Source organism: Patella vulgata, chromosome 4 (genome assembly GCF_932274485.2).
Source record: "Patella vulgata chromosome 4, xgPatVulg1.2, whole genome shotgun sequence".
Taxonomy (NCBI): Eukaryota; Metazoa; Mollusca; class Gastropoda; family Patellidae; genus Patella; species Patella vulgata.
The window spans coordinates 52,298,130-52,315,784 of record NC_065882.2 but is presented as its reverse complement, the minus strand read 5'-3'; the positions used below and the strand labels follow the sequence as shown (position 1 = coordinate 52,315,784).

General features: G+C 36.7%; 1 protein-coding gene across 1 annotated transcript in view; it reads left to right on the top strand.

Moving 5' to 3' along the window:
* The first annotated feature begins 1,802 nt into the window (after positions 1 to 1,802).
* Positions 1,803 to 17,655, top strand: part of LOC126818771 (uncharacterized) — a 68,560-nt gene continuing 52,707 nt past the window's right edge. The window contains exons 1-7 of the mRNA XM_056100663.1: positions 1,803 to 1,930; positions 9,272 to 9,571; positions 10,728 to 10,782; positions 11,247 to 11,392; positions 15,328 to 15,507; positions 15,781 to 15,817; positions 15,957 to 16,087. Coding sequence (XP_055956638.1) covers positions 9,329 to 9,571; positions 10,728 to 10,782; positions 11,247 to 11,392; positions 15,328 to 15,507; positions 15,781 to 15,817; positions 15,957 to 16,087 — 792 coding nt within the window. The 5' untranslated portion in view covers positions 1,803 to 1,930; positions 9,272 to 9,328. The remainder of the gene's footprint in view (positions 1,931 to 9,271; positions 9,572 to 10,727; positions 10,783 to 11,246; positions 11,393 to 15,327; positions 15,508 to 15,780; positions 15,818 to 15,956; positions 16,088 to 17,655) is intronic.

Below are 17,655 nucleotides of genomic sequence, written 5' to 3'. Positions count from 1 at the left end.
CATTCTCCACAACATTCAATCGGTGGTGCCGGTCATCTGCCAGGGGTCAAGGAGCGGAGGTTACCGAGTAGGACCCCCCCACCCCTCACTCAACAAAAAAAGAAAAAAAATTCACGGCTGCAAATGCGTTTTCCTGGCGCGAATCGTGATAGTGGGAACCTAGCATTAAGGCCATTTTATTAACATCTTCTATTTCTATCGTAACACCTCACTGGTTTGCACGAATAAAATGAATAGTCAGACCCTTTATGTGTAAAAATAAAATACGAGTAACTTCCTTGTTTAATAAGTAGCAAATGCCAATAACAATGCATAGTATAAAGAAGGTGTGTGAAATTGTATATGTATGTATATATAACATCAACGATAAATATATGGTTGGTGTAATTCATTATTAACATTTGGATCATGACGTGACATTTGAATTTATTAATAACCAGAAGCCTTTTATGAAGGGTGTTACGCCGGTATCCTCTTACCAGGATAAATGTAGGAAGATCAGATAAATTTATACATAAATTGGTCTCGTGATGCTTGGGCGTACGGGCTCGATGAATGTTAGGGAGACGGGCAGAACCTGAAATGCCCGAAAATATTTCGGGCTATAGAAAGCGGTGTCGGTCGTCTGCCCCCCCCCCCCAAAAAAAAAAGAGTTTGGAAAAGTTTTCCTGGTATTCCAGCCCGTGAATACAACAACTTCAAAGCGGTCAAATATATAACCTAACTTAGGTGGCTGACTCGAATTCCAATCAACAAACCAATGTTCACAGTCCACGGAGATAGGACCGTCGGAAGACAATTTTCAAAATTTGACTGCCGTAAACTGCGTGTTCCTGCTATTTCAGCCCGTGAATACATCAACTTCAACGTGGTCCAATATAGTCCACCTTAGGTGACTTATCTGAATCCCAAATCCCAAACAACTGAGCAATTGTCGCGGGATATGGGGGCCTCGCGCTCCCCGAGAAAATGGTGAAAAATTTAACCACCGCAAATGCGTTTTTCTGCTATTCTAGTCCGTGAATTAAGAAACTTCAAAGTTTCCAGTCGGGTTGAAACCGCGAAGTCCCACTCTATGCCGACCTGAATTCGAATCATCCAATGAGACTGTTGCAGCTGCATTCAGAAATAATAATCGATGTCCGAAAAATGTCGCACAAAAGTAGAGTGGCTCCAGAAGTAAACAAGTGTATGTATTGTTGGATGACGGCATGATAACTCCTCCGCCCCCAGCTTAACGTGTTCGCGAATCTAATTGGTGGGTCTGTACTTAATCCGAGAGATTATCTAGCTTTGATATTTTGATTTTGTTTTGTTAATTAGATATTAATCAATTATTAGAGCGGATTAAGCCGTAAGAAATTTGATATTTTCCGATAAATTACAAATAACGTACCGTTACTTTAATGGACTGACACAACCATGTCATAAAACAGTCATGGGTTTACTACGCATGTAATAAAGATAGGTGTTCATTCACAGCAATTGCGTTTGTGTACTAAATAAACCTTCGTTGTTTGTAAACAAAGCTTAAAATACGGATTACGGTTATCTAAAGATAGATATCTATAGATAACGATAACGTTACCATTACTTGTGTAGACTGAACCCAATTTGAAACTCAACATACCGATTATTGCTTATAGTTGTTTAACACTTTAAATGCCCTGAGTGTATTGCTTTTATGAAGTAATGCGAGGCGTGGTCTTTGTTAATCGCAATCGATTTGGTCAGATCGAGGCTATGCGTAATATAAACAGAAAGCGAAAGTAGAACTGTTCGTATCGCTAAGAATTTCTAACCAAATGAACCAATTCCTGGTATTAAGAACAGTTCAGCGTAAACGGATTGCCATTGGCTTATTTCCGTTTAACTGAATTTAAAGTCATTTCATAGAAAAGGCTACAGCTGTGATGACAGTTTTCTAATGGTACGTAAACTGTGTTATATTTCCTTATTACGGCGTAGTGCATATTGGTTGTAACTTAATGTAGGTCATATTCTGCCTTATCAGTGGAAAACCTGACGAATAAAACCAACACACAGTGTTTACCGTTTAGTTGTATTATCGACGTGTGTTTGATACACCGCACTCAGTAATACTCACATTTCATTGGGACTCTACATGTTATATACTACAGTTATTATGGCCGCCGCATATCGAATAAATAAGTTAATCATTTTAAGTCTATAAATAGTCGACGTTAACCAATTTAACATTATTATAAAATAACAAACAAAGTGTTATTGTATTTTAACCGATACGCTAATATATAATACAATACAAAATTGGTAAATGGTGACATAAGATAATCGATGTATGTCTATACATCGATTTTAAAGGTTGTGAGCTAAAGGAAAGTGGCAGATCAATTTTCTTTTTGCATTCTGCCCACTTAGAACTATCTATTTTGCGAATAGATCTATGCCATGAATGTCTACCATATTCCAAAATTGTACTATTTGTTAATGCGTTTATTATGGTTATAATCCGGTTTACATCTTTCATATAAACACCTTTCATAAAAACCAAATAAACATTTTCATTTTCAATTAAATACTCCTAAAAATTTAAAAACTCTCCAAGCATAGTTAATATTTGCGACTAAAATCGTCGATTTAGGAATTAAAATGTCGGTCAGCTAGCTTCGTGTATGTGCTCGAGCGGAACCTATTTAAATAGACAACGTAAATCGTTAGTTTCTTGACAGAATAGATACGGAAGTAATATACATCATTTGATATACAATATGAAATAAATATAAAGAACTGGAATTTTAATGGCCTAAGATAATATACTATGCAGCAAAAGAAACGTCAGGTTGGTATGTTACTCTGAATAGACGCATTGCATAAAACTTGCCAAATGTTTTTATTGTATATTTGTGGCCACATCTCCAACTTTACCTGAGCAATAAGGCACCTTCCAAAACACAGAATTGAAATCAGGAAATGTTCTCAAAAACGCAACCTGACTTCTGAGATGGTAAAGTGTCCTCCATGATTTTCATGTAATTCATGCCGCACGTGCTTTTCACAGGGACCAGCCATATAAAATGCACCCCATACCTGGTTGAATCAGTCACAATACAACGTCAGCAGCATGCCACGCATCGCGACAGCTCAGAGAAACCAGGCGCTTGGAAGACTCGACGCTGGCCACATTGCCCAAGCTTTCGCCAATCCCATCCAGGTCAATGTTCGGACCATCTTCAGCTTCAACAACTCGTTCGGGCCACCAACACCATGGATGATCGCCCCCGAACTGGTAGACAAAGGGTTACCACAAGGCGAGAAGACCGCCATGTGCGACAGCACGTCCAGAATCCTTTAACACAGGCATCTGAGACAGCACGTCTCACAGGCAATGGAGAACTGTTCTGTCCAAAGATAAGAGTCGGTATTGCGTATCAACTGCAGATGACAGGAGCCGAATATGTGTAGCACCATGAGTCTTTCTGTCTGACGTGGAGAGCGTCTATGGGGAAACCGGTCGCCACATCCTACGTACGACCCATGCATCTTTTCTTACTACATATTTCTGTAGCCTTGTGATCGTCTAGAATTTGTCTCTAGCTGTCTTTACTTCTGCTTCACGTTGTGTATTTACTTCTTTCAGTTTCTTAAGACGTTTGTCTTACCAGGAATAACAATGCGACAGTTTGCTTCTACATTTTATATATATATAGCTGAATACAGGTATACAAGCATAATAGATAACAATACTAGTTAAAACCATTTCTCTACCCTATCCAGCCTCTCGGCTGTCTAGGAACTCAGATGTACCCTCGATCTCTGGAATCTAATGCAAGTCTGACTTACAGGGTTCCCCGGTTTCTTTTAAAGGTAAATGAATATCATGCACTATAAAGCGTGATCATGGCCCTGAACTTGTGTAATTAACAAAATGATTGGTTACTTTAAATCAAATGATGCTTTTAGAATATTCCACTCACGTGTAATTCTGGTGGTAAATGAGTGACATATGTTTTCGATAAATAACTCTTTTTTATGTGTCAACTGTCAATTACAGACTAAGTTGATTTAGTGCACACTATATATGTGAATATGTTTGAAATTACTAACTTGTTAAAGATATTAATTAATGAAATATAAAGGCATCTTATTTCAAGAGCAAATATTCTAGCAATATTATTACACTCGTCCCTTCCTTTAAGACTTTTTGCTCGGTATTGGGTAAAGGATCCCTTGAATCCTTTACAATAACCATACCAACATCTGTAGAATTATATAACTATTCATAAATGTAGCAGAAATCTAGAAAATCAACATATATCACCTCCCCCACTTGCAAAATTTATGCTAAATGAACAGATAGGAGACTCTTAAAAAACTTCTATGTGCTAAACCCTATAATTATTCAGGCAACAGGCAAATATCAATGATACTATACTATATAACAAAACTGTGAAAACACAGACACACATAATCAAAAATCAAAAGTTGCATGCAAAAGTTCTCCAAAAAGTTCATCACTGTAAAATCCTATGAAAATTCACTAAGCCTAAACACAGAAAACACAAATTGTCTTTTTTAAATCTTCAAGTGTCCTAATTTCAAAACACTATAACACATCACGTAATATTTATAAAGTTCAGGTTTCACTTTAAATTCTGTCTCAGGAAATGTCAATTTGGTAAACTGGTAAACCATTTCTTCTTCTTGGATGTGTATTGGTCTGTTTCAGCTACCATAGTATCAAGTTGAAACTTTCTTTTTTTCTTCTAAGTATGATTGGTTTGTACAATTTTATCCGTCAATCAAACATGTCATTGCCATCAGACCAAGAACTAACTATTACTATTTTATTAAAACTTTATGTTGCTATTAGTCTAACATTATTATTAATATATTATTTCGAAAACGTATTAGCAAATCTTACTGTAATTAAAATTAAACTTTATTTAAGTATTAATAAACTTTGAGGTGTCCCTTTAATTAGAAATTTTCAAACTAAGTTTGACCTCTTGACCTGAACTGAGTAATGGACAATTTTAGAATTACGTTTATGTTTTATAATTTCCGTTTCTGTTTTAGAATTCCTACACTGTTATTTTATATTTCACCGTCAGTAATGTGACCTTTTTGACCTAATCATTTACAATTTTGTATTTCGTTTTTTATAAACACTAACCACTATTACATAAACATTCCCTCTATTATTACATTAGCCAGGATGACACACAGATATGGCCACTATCTGAATGACATCCCATTTTATCCTACAGTAGGACGTTAAAGCCCATTTTATTTAATTTATCCACGACTATGTTAAGAGAAAATGGCCGTACGCTCCATTCAATCAGAACACAGTCCATATTTATATAATCATGACCATCAGAATATACACCTAGCTTTTAATTACACGTAATTTACTATATCCCACATAGTGTGACTTACACACACATCAAAAATTAACACAGTATGAATACTATTGTTTATAATAATCTGACCTAATGTCAAATTACACATTCCTGTTCAGTGCGTACATGTCGACAGCTTAAAGCAATTAGCAGTATATATTAAACGTTAATATTACGTTTCTAAAGCAAAAATTTAATTACATAAAATTATATACTGACAAAATTTACCGTATACCTACACTTTTCTAAAAAGTGTCGTATTCTTAACTTTAAACTCCTATAAAACTCGTATTAATGACTTTGTGACAATCTCACAATTTAACGAGCCAATAATTTTAGTTTTTTGTTCCAGGAAAACTATAACCAACATCCCTTGATGAACCATATGGGATTTTCAACATAACCTAACTTTTTAATCAAAAGTCAAATTACAACAACTCTAAGGCCTGGACTAAGGGCCTTAAAATTATATAGTATACGAAACAACAAAAAACACAAATTAACGAATCACAGTAAAAACCACGGCCAACTAGCTCTGCCGTCGTTCTCACTGCGATCCGGAGACAACATTAGTTCCTTATTTTATTCCCTATTCCGTTTCCTTATTATTCCTTAGTTATATCAAAACATTTTTTTTTAAAACCTACTCCCTAAACTTTCTCTTTAACTTTAATTTTACTCAAATTTACTACAGGTCATGTTAACCTGATAATATACACACCTAACCAGTGATATTATATTGTTCAATATACCTATCAATCTAAACTTATGAATGACTGTAATTTATTCTCTATACAGTTAAATTTTAAATATTTAGTTTTTTTTATCAGATTTTAACTTTAAATTAATATTATTTGGTCTTTAAACAAATTTAACACATTTAATTTTCCAAACAAAATGTATTTACCCAATTTTTCGAATATCTCCACAAGATTTCTTTTTTTCCACCAGATTTTTTCCTCTGTTGATGGATTGTACAGATCTTTTTTTCTTCTTAACGTCTTCAAACATGTATTCTTCTTCTAAAGTGACTTCTTACCCCAAAGGTCGAAACTGCGTTACGGCATCAAATCGAATATGTAAGACTATGCAGTGCTATGCAGTCACTGGTTAGATGTGGAAAATATTACGGGAGAACTCCCCACATCCAACGTGTGATGCATACTCTCTTTTCTTCTAATCTTCTTCCAAATTTTCTGCTTACCCTAAAGGTCGAAATTGTCACGGCAACCAAATAGAATATGTAGCACCATGAGTCTTTCTGTCTGACGTGGAGAGCGTCTATGGGAAACCGGTCGCCACATCCTACGTACGACCCATGCATCTTTTCTTACTACATATTTCTGTAGCCTTGTGATCGTCTAGAATTTGTCTCTAGCTGTCTTTACTTCTGCTTCGCGTTGTGTATTTACTTCTTTCAGTTTCTTAAGACGTTTGTCTTACCAGGAATAACAATGCGACAGTTTGCTTCTACATTTTATATATATATAGCTGAATACAGGTATACAAGCATAATAGATAACAATACTAGTTAAAACCATTTCTCTACCCTATCCAGCCTCTCGGCTGTCTAGGAACTCAGATGTACCCTCGATCTCTGGAATCTAATGCAAGTCTGACTTACAGGGTTCCCCGGTTTCTTTTAAAGGTAAATGAATATCATGCACTATAAAGCGTGATCATGGCCCTGAACTTGTGTAATTAACAAAATGATTGGTTACTTTAAATCAAATGATGCAATTAGAATATTCCACTCACGTGTAATTCTGGTGGTAAATGAGTGACATATGTTTTCGATAAATAACTCTTTTTTATGTGTCAACTGTCAATTACAGACTAAGTTGATTTAGTGCACACTATATATGTGAATATGTTTGAAATTACTAACTTGCCAAAGATATTAATTAATGAAATATAAAGGCATCTTATTTCAAGAGCAAAAATTCTAGCAATATTATTACATATGGCGCCGACGTGACCAGCGTTATTCTGACCAATGTGTCACGGAACGAGACTCATGGGGAGGTCCGAGCATAATGGTTTGGGGTGGAATCAGACTGAACCAGAGAGTGGGTCCTGTGGTGTTCCAAAATCTTGGACCAGGGAGAGGAGGCGGCATCATAGCAGTGCGCTACATCGACCAAGCTTTCACACTCCATGTCATACCACATTTCGGACGTCATCGAAACAACGTTTTCCAGCATAACAACGCCCGTGTCCACACCGCCAGAGTTACTCGGGACTTTCTACAGCAGAACGGTGTCAACGTTATGCACTGGACAGCCCTTAGTCCGGACTTAAACCCGATTAAACATCTTTGGGATGAAATTCAGAGGAGACTTCATAACGTTGTACCGAGACCAAACAAAGCCGATGGATTATGCCAGGCTTTTCTGAGAGTGTGGTTCCGGGTGCCAATGGCGTTCATCAATCATCTGGTCCACACCAGATACTGATGTAGACTGTGTACAAACTCTAAACTGTCTCGTAATATCTTGGAATTGTGATGAATTAATCACTATGTGTCAACATACTGTTCACAAAATATTGCTTTGATCCATTTAGTAAGTCGTTTTCTAGAATGATTTGATTAAAGTGCCTCCCTGACGGGTTGGTTTTGCTGTTTAGTATATTGTTATGTATCATATCGATGGTTTGACCTACTTATGTGCTATTTTCAATATTTTATTAAATAATATTATTAAAAGGTATTATTTTATTATACACTTTACTATTCCATTTTTTATAGGATTTATTTTTAAGTATTTTGTGAGTTTAGACGTAAATTGTTGTTTTGACCTATATAATTACCCCCCTTTCTTTTGCCATACTTTTCCTGGAATTGATACGGAATGTATCAACTTCGCGGCAGTAGAGATAATTCCTTTGTTCTGTAAAGACGTGTTTCATGTCGTTTTCATTATACCCATTATTTTAGGGTTTATACATATTATGTTATTATTACTCTTATTTTGTATATATTAGAAGAGTTTGTATATATTTGGAACCTTGTTGTGTAATATTTTGAGACCGATACATCGATTATCCTGTTCTTGTCTGTTCGTTTAACTTACCACACGTTGATACGTAACAATATATACATAATTATTGTCTAGCAGTGCTAATTTGGAGAATAGTTAGTTTAGACTTGACTTTTCTTTTAGCCTATATGACCATCGATACGGAGGGGTTACCTTCGTGTGTCGGTTGTTTCTTTTTTACATTATCGACTTCCATTGAATCGGTGTGTGGTTCGGGGCTATTTTTATGTCGAAACTTTAATCATATTCATAACTTCTGTCAGAAATAAGTTATAAATTTCCATTATTATATTAATTTTGCATGTCGTCGGCCCCTTTCTTGCGTGAAGCTCTAGGTCAATTTTACAAAAATTTAAAAAAAAAAACGATTTCTTGGTCCATTCCATTCAATAGTGATGTAATCTTACCTGGAAAATAAGATGTTGATATCAAATATTAAAGACACATGCGCTCGAGTCTCATTTGTTATGGCGAATGAGGCTAAATGGCAGTCCGTAAGTAAACTGTCAAACATTTCTTCCGATGAACAAAATTGATTATAAATTACAAACCGAATGTAAATCAGTTTACATACACTTATATTACATTAATATGTTCTCTTTGACCCATTTTCGTCCATTTTAGATTCCAAAGAAATAAAAATTTAGCTTCTTTAAATTAGTGAAATGAAGAATACGATTGAATTTCGGCAACGCTATTATAAGATTTGTCTGGTAGGCAAGCTATCTTTTGAAATATTATAGCATTATACAATCTAACATAATGACTCTTTAATGACTCAAACAATAAGATTATGCGACAAAACTGCAATGGAAGTATGTTTCATTTCATGTATATATATTTCAGAATGAATTTCGTCAAAACTTAAAAGTCAATTAAAAAAAGAGTATTACAAACGTTGTCATGGAGTATATTATGGAGCAGTATCTTCGACATACATCGCACAGTTCAGTAGGACGCGGCCTAATGGACAATATCGAACATGTTCTCCTACAGGCTGAAGATCAACTTAGAGCCGGAACATTTAACTCAGAGAACGGTCGTCTGTTTAATAGCAAATTACATGAGTTTTTGCTCAACTCTATTGTGTTAGATGGCGATATAGTATATCTGTTAAGAGACAGGCTGTGTAATTTCCATATAGAGGTAAATTATTAATTAATGAATTGATTTTTTTTCTTCTGAAATTTGTAATACTATAGGGTCTATATACTGTAGAGGTCACCTAAGTTCTGTAAAATATGCTCTGGTTAATACATTGAAGTCGTTAGCTAGTACCAATGACAACGAGAACTAGGTTAACAAGGATATGACTGGTAGATTAAAATCGGGCAATGACATCATAGTCTGCTAATCCAAATATGGCAATCTCATGCGTTAGAAACGTGGTTAGCCACCCTCCTGGGTGCCCATATAAGTATACTGTGTTGAAATCCAGGGTAGCGTCTGTGCAGCTGACCAATCCGATAAAGGAAGTACCTAGTCAATTTCCCGGGGCTCAATACATGACTCGTGCACGTATCCTCTTTATATAAGAAGAGCGGGGTTCACTTTCCCTTCAGACATCATTGAGAGATCCTAGAGAAGATATCATTCGGAGTTCCCAGGGGAACATCATACCCACAGCCTCCTCGGTTGAGAGGCTGGGAAATATACACCATTCAGACATCATTTAGAAAACACTCGGATTAGAACGACCCTTAAAGTCGTAGGAAAGCCATACGATGTTGTGGGGTTCCGTTAGTGGTAGTAATCTATGCTTGTAAACACAAGTTGGGGATAGAGAACTTAAACTTAGCTTATATTTAATGTCATAGCTGTGTGTGTAGTTTCCTGTATATACCCGTTGTATTATGGATATTATAAAGATATAAAAACATAGTTAACGTAAAAAGTGTTCCAGAGTTAATTGATCATATGCACAACGTGAACGTCCTGACTAGATAAGTGTCACCCTAGTGTCACGGGCCGTATACACAACGTGGAAGTAATTCATAATTGATCTATTTAATGTAACACCCTAATATGTCACAAATTGACAAGATACTAAATTATCTATGCTGCTTAATTTCATTTCCTATATACACTCCTCCTCCCTTTATGTATAATTATACATGATGTAACTCAAGACAACATTAAGTAACATGTTAAAGATAAAAGGTGTTCATGTGTAATTTGCAAATATTAATCTTTGTCGTAGTAGTACACTGATTTATAGTGAATAATGATTGTAGTTAAAAAAAAAACCTATTGTTGTATCATGTTAAAAAATAATTGGTTTAATGTTATAAAATGTTTTCAGACGATTCCACAAACTGCTCAGTGTATGCTGGGTGTCATTCGTTACATTTTTCATGGTAAGATATGTAGATTAACTTTCTAATACGAATGGACATGTTGCAATTGGTTCATTTCATTTTGCAACAGTGCATGGCCCACGTTACAACCGTTAATTAATGCTCGGTCTACAAATACGATTTTCTAACTTAAAAGTTCAATTCTGATCAATATTGAAAGCGCCCCACACCTCAACATGCCCGTATATGGCATCGTCGAGTTTCTGCTGCTAACTTTCTAGGAATATTTGATAATTAGTAGATATAATTAACGAAAAATCTAATCAAGCCAGATCAGTTGTCTACAGAGGTATTGGCCATGCCGAAATCTTGTAAACACTGTAAAATCCCAACTGTTCTAATATTTCTTTGAGTTTCATCCGTTCCACTTTCGTGTATAAACAAAAATCTGCCGCTGGTTGCATTTTTGTCATGTTTATATTGTGTTTGTTATTTTATAAATATTATAATTGTAATTATTTCAGTTGTTTCAGTTGTTGATATCATTTGCCAGTTCAGTGATGATGAGGGGGTTCCTTCCGTAAATGTATTTAAAAGATATCTGGAAGTTTATGATGTATCACTGAATACCCTGCTTTCAAAACTGAAGCCTACAGATTTAGACGATACGGTAAATTAATGTATTAACGGATTAAAAATAATTCACATTCTTAACTCGTTACTTCATCTGAAGCCTTTTTACTTGCAAGATCTCCTTGACGTGCAATAAATATAACAAAATATAAACATGTTAGTAGAACTGTGTTTAAATCTATTTTGGATTAAAGTAGTGTACGACACTCAGTTTAAAGTTTAATGTTGACGCCAAAGAGGGAGAGAGGGGGGGGGGTCTGTTAACGTCCACTCGACAAAAACTAGGTCATTTCGAGACTAACATATGGTTCAATTTTATTTCTATAATTCGCTTGCTGTGAGAGGAACCAGATGACGCGGAGAAAACCCACGAGTGTGGACAGGAAGCCCCACTCCTTGCCGCGTACTGTCAACCGGGGAATCGAAAACACGGCACTTGCATGGATCAGTGACAGATCTTATGATCTAGAACGCACGCGTTAGCCGACCCCCCATCCCGTCCGCATTAGACACCCCCCACCCGTTTTAGGAAACAGCAATTGTGAGTTGCAGATCGTCATATATGTAATATTATTGCAATCACTATTGTAATGTAATGTTATAAAAGAAAATGTGTGGCAATAATATAACCAGAAAACGAAAGCTGAAAGTACGGGCTGTTTATTGTTATACCATTCGGTCCCCCAAGCCCCCTTGACGCCAGATGACACGAACATACTGTGCGCTCCGTTAGTCCATGCACACGATCTCTTGCAGGTGGAATTCGACATAGTACATTTAACGATAAAAAGAAGATATATAGGTCTCATTACACTCTGACAGACAGTTTCATTAGTATTTGATCATAATCATGCCTATCGGGGATGATGTAATTTTCAATATCTGTCCCAGATTCGAAATCGGGCGTGATACCTGCAAGGTGTAGCGCCTTCGGTGAAGACAAGTAAACGGCAAGCTCGTCGTCCATAGGGAAGAAATCACGTTGGCCTTCACATAAAGGAACCATTAGCATTTGAAACTTCCTGATATTGTACAATGTGTGTATCAACATGACAGAAATGTTGTGTTGGCGAGACGTTACAACCCAATCGTCACTTTCAGGACAGTCTGCTTTTATTTTCAAACTTATGAAATCTTGTGAATACAGAGTATCCAATGAAAATTTAAAAAAACAATGCAATCGCAGTTATTTTTATACGTCCACATTCATAATGTGAACGTATTATGCCGTCGCCCCTGTCTGTGTGTGTGTGTGTGTGTATGTATGTATGTGTGTGTGTGTGTGTGTGTGTGTGTGTGTCTGTGGTTCGCCTACAGGGCGCAATTCTTCATGGATTTTCTTCAAACTTGGTATACTTATTCCTTATACCCCAAGGAAGATCCCTATTGTTTTTGGTGCATGCCCGACCCCCCGGGGCAGAGCCACGCCCATTTCTAGTATTTGTTTGTTTGTCGTCTACAGGCCACATTTCTTAACTAATAATCTCGAAACTTTGCATACACATTCTTTGTACCCTAAGGAACATCCCTATCGTTTGGGGTGCATGCCCAAGCCCCAGGGGCAGAGCCACGCCCATTTTCTTTGTGTGTCTGTGTGTCGCCTACAGGCCACAATTCTTAATCGATTGTCTTGAAAAAATTTCATATGAATTTCTTATACCCTAACGATGATCCCTATTGTTTTTGGTGCATGCCCTACCCCCAGTGGCAGTGCCACCCCCATTTTTTGTATTCATTGTTTGTCATCTACAGACCACATTTCTTAATGTATCACCTTGAAACTTTGCATACTTACTCCTTTTATCCTAAGGAACATCCCTATTGTTTGTGGTGAATGCCCAGCCCCCAGCGACAGAGCCACGCCCATTTTGTTTTTGTGTGTCTGTATGTCACTTACAGCCTGCAATGCTTAATCGATCATCTTGAAAACTTTCTTATACTTATTCCTTATACCGTAAGGCTGACCTCTATTATTTTTGGTGCATGCCAGACCCCCTGGGACAGAGCCACGCCCAGAATTTGTGTGCCTTTTGTATCGCCTACAGGTCACGATTCTTAATATTTCCTTTTGAAACTTTGCATACCTATTCCTTTTCCCTTTTCCCAGGGGCAGAGCCACACCCATTTTTTCTTTGTGTCTCTGTGAGTTGCCTACAGGCCACGATTCTTAATGGATTGTCTTTGAACTTGGGATATGTATTCCTTATAGCCTAAGGACGACAACTGCATGTCACGACCCCCAGGCGCAGAGCCACGCCCAATTTTTATGTTTATCGTTTACAGGCCGGAATTCTGAATGGATCAACTTGGTACTTGGCATATGTATTCCTTATAGCCTAAGGGCATCAACTATAGATTTTGCCTTTAACGCTCAAAGGCCACAGTTCTGAATGGATTATCTTGGAACTTGGTATATTTTATTCCTTATACCCTAAGGACGGCAACTATTGATGTTGTCATTTCAATAACAGGATGGTACCTATATATATTGTTTCCATATCCAACCCCCATGGGCAGAGCCACGCCCAGTTTTTGTATTTATCGTCTACAGGCTGCAATTCTGGGAACTTTGCATATTTATTCCTTATACCATAAAGACAGCAACTATTTATTTTGATGCTTGCCCCGACCTCCTGGGGCAGTGTCACACCCACTTTATTGTTAGTATTTTGTCTGTAAATTTGGCAAAACAAACTTGATGCCTAGTCTTCTTTGCCTCTGAACATAATACAGCCATTTCATATTTCATTCTCTTCATTTTAAAAAGTACCATATCAATCAAAGGTGGAATGTGGACGTATATTGCAGCATTAGCGATGCTCTTGTTTTCTATTTAAATTTCAACTGTTCAGTTGGACACTCTTCCTATGGAAATTTGTCGGGGGTTGTTTATTGGGGAGTAATATAAAATCTGATATTTTTAAATTGAAATTTTAAATATATTGTTTGCATTTGACTGTTTACAAGCCCACATTTCAATGTTGTAGCATACTGCACTCACCCCTATCTATCTGCCCATTGTCGAAATGTCTTTCCCATTCTTTTGCCCGCACAATAACGACCGAAAGAATTCAAATGAGGATACTTATTGATTTTCACATTTATTGATAATCACCTACGTAGGTCATTATGAAATCTTTGTGGCGCTTTATAGGTTGCAATTTATTAGGCTACACAAAAAAAAATATTTTGGTTCTCAATATTCTGCTTTTATTTTGTCAAAATTTAGCTCGTTTTTCATTTTTAAAAAACACACAAAATTATTATAAATTTAATATTTATTCAGACAATCCTTTTGTTTGTTTGGGTTTTTTGGGGTTTTTTTTTTGGGGGGGGGGGTATTTTGTCAAAATTTAGCTCGTTTTTTTTTTCATTACTAAGAAACACACAAAATTATTATAAATTTAATATTTATTCAGGGATTTTGATCGTAAAAGATGACAGATTGACAGTTCGCCATCTCTACATTCGATTATCCAGTGCTGTTGATGATTGTCAATAGTGTTTCCCATGGTTATGTACTTGATAGCCGAGTCTAGTCTCCATTTCCAGCTATCAAGAAACGTTCAATAGAGTTGAACGAGCGGAAATTATTGATTTTGTTTTTATTTATTTTTTTTTTAAATATAAAGACGTGACGCGGTGGTATCTGAGACCCAGAATATTTTTTTGTGGCCTTAATCTTTCATTTTGTGGTTTATGTTGCTTTTGTATGTTATTTAAATGAATGACTATTCATTTTCAACGATATTCGATACTGACATACCGAGTTAATCGAGGGTAGATTTTCAGTGATTGTTGATGATAACATCCATAATCACCCCACCCACCCCCAATGCGGGCGACTTAGCTGCTGCTGAGTGAGTATAAATGAAATAAGGGGGTGAACATTGATTGTATTATATTGATTTACTAAGTCAACTTGCATTTCCTTAGAAAGTCCTGTTATATAAATCTTGTATTTTATTGTAGATAATAAATGAATTTGTGGAGCTCGCAAAGGAGGATTTTGAAAATGGGTATAATGCTGCCAGCTTTTTCATTACATCCGAGGTGTTGAAGTTGGGACAACTTGTTTTTGGGCAGATGATAAATCATCGGACTACATTTTTAAATCTGATTGTTTTACAAAGTAAATCAATAGATATTAAGGTATGGGTGTCAACATTTAGATTTTTTAAACTTTATATAAACTTTATAGTTGATTACCTTGATAAGCTCTCAATAATTTACATATAGATGTTTCTAAATATGTATACAAGAAAGTCTTGACAAGATGCCAAAAATTTCAAATTCAAGTTAATGTAAATTTTCAATATTCTTTAAAATCAAACATGATTCATTGGATTTTGTCACAATACTTTCGAGTGAATAATAAATTTTTTTCGACACGCTTTCTTTTAAGTCTTAATACCTCTTTTTCAGAAAAACCCTGAATTTGTTTTATCTCAATTAAAACCACGTAAGTGAGCACTTTATTAGATTTGGGTAAGTTATTTATATAACGAATGTTTACAATGGTAAGGTTTTTAATTTTAAATCAACAAATAATTGACGTGTACATAACCCTCTTAATAATTTTTTGGGGTTGTATTTTTAAGTTATGCCTTTACTGGATAAAAATAGACCAATATGTGCTCAGGCATTCCAACTACAATCAGAAGCGTACGAAGAAAAACAAATTTACAGTCTGGCTATTGAACGAGCGAAGTCTGCAAGAGAAAAATTTGACGTAAGTTTTAAACGAAACACACCATTATACGGGTATAACTAAATCTATTTTAAAGGGACAATATCACTCTTGCTGGCTTGAAAGCTCCAGAAAATAAAAAAACAGCCTTATTCTACATGTAAGTACTAGATGGGTTAGTGTCCTACCTGTTGTGTAAATTATCCATTAAATCCTATTTTACTTGTCCAAAGGGTTCAAAAATATTTTTAAATCCAAGTCGCATTTGAAAAGCTTTACCTCAGGCTTTTCAAATCATTTAGTTTAATTTTTCCAATTTTTTAAATTAGGTGTGTTAAAATGAAATTTGGATTGTCAATTAATTAGAATATTGTAAAATATACTATTCAAAAAAAGTAGGGGATATTTGATTTTTAAGTGTTATTAAAGTCACCTAATGAAACTGACGAAGAAACAAATGACAAAATGAAATGAAGTTCACATTCATCGATTTATTCCAAATGATCGTTAGACTAAGTAAGGCACAGACTGACCATTATAAGGGTAAAATGATACCCGGGGTCAAACAGCAAAGTTACCACAGCATCACAACCAAGTCAGTAACGGGTAAATCCTCCTCTGTTTGCCAAACAAGCATTGATCCGACGTGGCATACTCCTAATGAGACGTCTAAGGTCATTTTGCTCCAGATTGTCCCATTCCTGTTGCAACGCAGCAGCAAGTTCTTGGACATTGGCAGGACGTTGTTGACGTTGACGTAACCTCTGTCCAAGCATGTCCCAGACATGCTCGATGGGGGAGAGGTCGGGACTCAGTGCTGGCCAAGGTAATGTGGTGATGTTCTGTTGTTGGAGGTAACCTGTAACGATCCTGGCCCTGTGACATCTTGCGTTGTCATCCTGGAAGATGAAACGGCGGCCATGACGTCGTGCGAACGGCACAACATGGACTGCCAAGATGTTGTCCCGGTAGTACTGGCCTGTAACACGCCCTGCAACAACATGTAAAGCCGTTCTTCCAGCAACAGTGATGCCTCCCCACACCATAACAGAACCACCCCCAAATCGATCATGTCTGATGACGTTAACGTCTTGGAAGCGCTCGTTTCGACGACGCCACACCCTCCTACGTCTGTCCAAAAAATCAACAGTGAACCTTGACTCATCTGAAAACATCACATTGCTCCAGCGTCGATTATCCCAGTGTTGACGATCCCTACACCAACGACGTCTTGCCTGAATGTGATGATCTCTCAAACAAGGGATCGTCTGGCCACTCACTCTCACACCAGTGTCTGAAGACGAGCGCTGATCTGATTTGCTGTGATGACACGATTTCTCAAGGCCAAGGTACGGATAAATCGATCCTGGGCTTGAGTTGTCGCCCTTGGTCGACCTGAGCGTGGTCTGTCCTGTACAGATTGTGTATCACGGTATCTGGACCATAGCCTGCTTATGACAGACTGAGAAACATTCATCGTCCGCGCCACAACCGCCTGTGTTGTGCCGATCTGTAGCATGCCAAGGGCACGTAACCTTTCATTTTGGGTAAGCCGACGCATATCAAAATTTGTTTTCTGGTCACTAAAACAATTAAACTGATGTTTCCAC